This window comes from Cyprinodon variegatus, unplaced genomic scaffold, assembly GCF_000732505.1.
Source record: "Cyprinodon variegatus isolate N-32 unplaced genomic scaffold, C_variegatus-1.0 Scaffold11, whole genome shotgun sequence".
NCBI classification, from domain to species: domain Eukaryota; kingdom Metazoa; phylum Chordata; class Actinopteri; order Cyprinodontiformes; family Cyprinodontidae; genus Cyprinodon; species Cyprinodon variegatus.
Window position 1 is genome coordinate 1,402,650 of NW_015150464.1, and position 2,726 is coordinate 1,405,375.

Below are 2,726 nucleotides of genomic sequence, written 5' to 3' on the forward strand. Positions count from 1 at the left end.
CAAATAAAATTAGTAAACTGATAGCTATAACGTTTGGATAATTATGTGAAATTTGTGTAATTTGTAAAATCTGAAATTTTAGGCAGCAAGACTGGTATAAACAGAATGGAAAATGTATTTTAATTTAGGAAAAGATTTAAAGGTAATACATCCAGGCTTTAGCTTTCGGCAGCTCCTGGTGTTATTTTCTGAGACGCTGATTAAAAATGGGATTAAAAAGGAACAGTAAACGTCTAAAAGCCTGAAGGACATTCCAGAAGCTCAATGAAGGAAAGTGAATATAAAAAATATAATTGATTACAATCAATATTGCTTTTTTATATTAAATGTTTTCATATATTCTTTATATTTTATTGTCTTCCAATAAATCAAGATATTTTTTTCCAAATAATGTTCTGAAAAAACCACACCGAAAATCTAATAGCATCTTTTTTTAAGGCTCTTTAAGTTTCTCCAATGTTTGTTTTTATTTAGCTTAGAAAAATGTTGACTTTGGGATTTTAAGATCCAAATTTAGCTAAAATAAATTAAAAAAAGAAAAAAGTCATGCTTGGTCTAAGAGTCTGAACCTCCCTGACCCCGTTTAAACCCTTTATGTTTCACTTTTCGAACACAACTTCATGTGAAATGAAGCTGAGCTTATCGTGGTGACTGGTGGCTCTGCGGTCTGGACAAACGACCACAGAAGGTCGTATTGAAGCTTATCAGATGCTCTGTGCATCATCAGCGCATGTGATTGGCTGGTTTCTAGAGACGGAAGCTGAAGAGGGGCAGCAGATTAGTAAAGCCAATGAGACCACGGCCGCCGCCGTCGTATACCTTTTGGGTTCATGCGAATGTCATAGGTCTCGGGGAAAATGTAGGTGGGGCGGTAGGGATTTTCCTCAATAGGCTCTGAGCACAGTGACGGAGAGACAGAGGACATGAGGGACACACACACACACACATGTTGGAGGGCAACAGGGAGGATTTAAGCTCAGGGAAACAGACTTACCGGGTATTCTGTGTATCTGTTTGAACATATTCTTATACCAGTCCTTGGATTTCTCAGTGTTCTGAAATGAAAAGATAAGAAATAAGAAACAACTAAAAGCTAAAATTAGCATTTGAATTTTTATCTGTAATTGTTTATTTCTATGAGTAAAACAGATGGATTCTGGCCGACATTTGTCATTTTGTTCATTATAACATTAAACGATCCAGAGAACAGAAACGAAAACATAATTTCTGTGAACAGACGAGTCTTTATAAGCCAGTAAATCTGTCTTCATCAGACAGATTGTGTGGTTTCTCACCCGCACAGGCACAATGGGTTTGCTTATAGGGCCGAGGTCGGGGGAGTGCAATGATAGCCGCAGCCTCTTCCCGTCCATATCAGAGACTGGACTCACAGAGTTCCTGCCAGGACCTTTGTCTATGTCTGGGGTCGGCTCTAAAAAAGCATAAGAGACCGCAATAAGAACAAAAACAGCCACATAAATATTTCTTTTTTTTAACAGTGTCCTGTCTGGCAAAGTGGCAATAAGAATAATTGTCTTGATGCCAAAAAAGAGCCCAACAGATTTTCCTTTCTGAAGTGGAGCAGTACGGCTAACGCCATAGTGTCCCGCTTTATTTATGCATGTCAATAGCTTTATTATAATTATGCAGGGAGTTTTACAGATTATATGGACATTATATTACAGGAGAAAAATGGAGAAAAGATGAAAGAAACATAAATATTTCTAATGACGGAACAGAGAAGGTGTAGAAAACACTAAAAAGATAGAAGAAAATGCAAACTTCATGCAGATAATGGCAAATCAGGAATATCTTGTTAGTTAGAATAAAGTCGTTAAGATTAATCCTATAAGGATATTTGATGATAGCTTCAATTTAATGCCATTAAGAATTCAGCTTCTTTAAAAAATTTAAATATGACCTGATTGGTAAAATGTTTTTTTTTATTACACGTGTCATCCATTAAAAAAAACAAAACATGTACTATACTGTATCTGCACTTCTGGATAAAATAATGCACTAATGCTGCACAACATGGAGGAAAGAAAAACCCTGCAGGACTGCAGAGACCTCAGGTCCGGTATCATCTTTCTTTTTAAAATAATTTATAGACCTTTTCACTTGTATCTGATAAATCCACCGAACCGACACCAGCTGACTGCCGAAACGCCACACTAGCCTTCAAGCAAAGTCGATTCTGTGTCTCAGTACTCTCCCTCTTTCTCCAAATAAAAGGCAAGACTTGAATTTCATCTGACAAGAAGATTTTGGACCCCGCTGAGTAAAGGGCTGGCTATCATCCTGCAGCAGCGTGTCGCAGTGAGCTTGACGCAGATATTTTTGATTTATGCCCAATATTGAAGCGTGGTCTGCGCTAAGTCATTCCAACCCACAATGCAAGAGGGACAATCAGGAATTAGCTGTGGGTCTAGATACGAACGAGGCGGTGAGGAAGGGGGGGCAAGTTTGTGTGAAAATGGAGGAACATAAGGAGGGGAGAAAGAGCGGGGATCCAGGTGGAAAAAGTGTCCCAGCGTTCCCACTAGGGCTGCAACTAACGATTATTTTAAAAATCGATGAATCGGCCGATTATTTTTTCGATTAATCGATGAATCGGACAAAAACTATTTTTTATATTTTATACTCTTTATTCCAAAATAAAATTTTAAACAGAACAAACAAGCACACAAGTACAGGTTGCTCATTAACTGTCCTGGTGCAAAATG

General features: G+C 37.9%; 1 protein-coding gene across 1 annotated transcript in view; it reads right to left on the bottom strand.

Moving 5' to 3' along the window:
- Nucleotides 1–2,726, bottom strand: part of LOC107088489 (sorbin and SH3 domain-containing protein 1-like) — a 73,127-nt gene that overhangs the window by 48,738 nt on the left and 21,663 nt on the right. The window contains exons 8-10 of the mRNA XM_015380700.1: nt 1,296–1,432; nt 995–1,055; nt 820–894 (exon numbers count right to left, since the gene is read on the bottom strand). Coding sequence (XP_015236186.1) covers nt 820–894; nt 995–1,055; nt 1,296–1,432 — 273 coding nt within the window. The remainder of the gene's footprint in view (nt 1–819; nt 895–994; nt 1,056–1,295; nt 1,433–2,726) is intronic.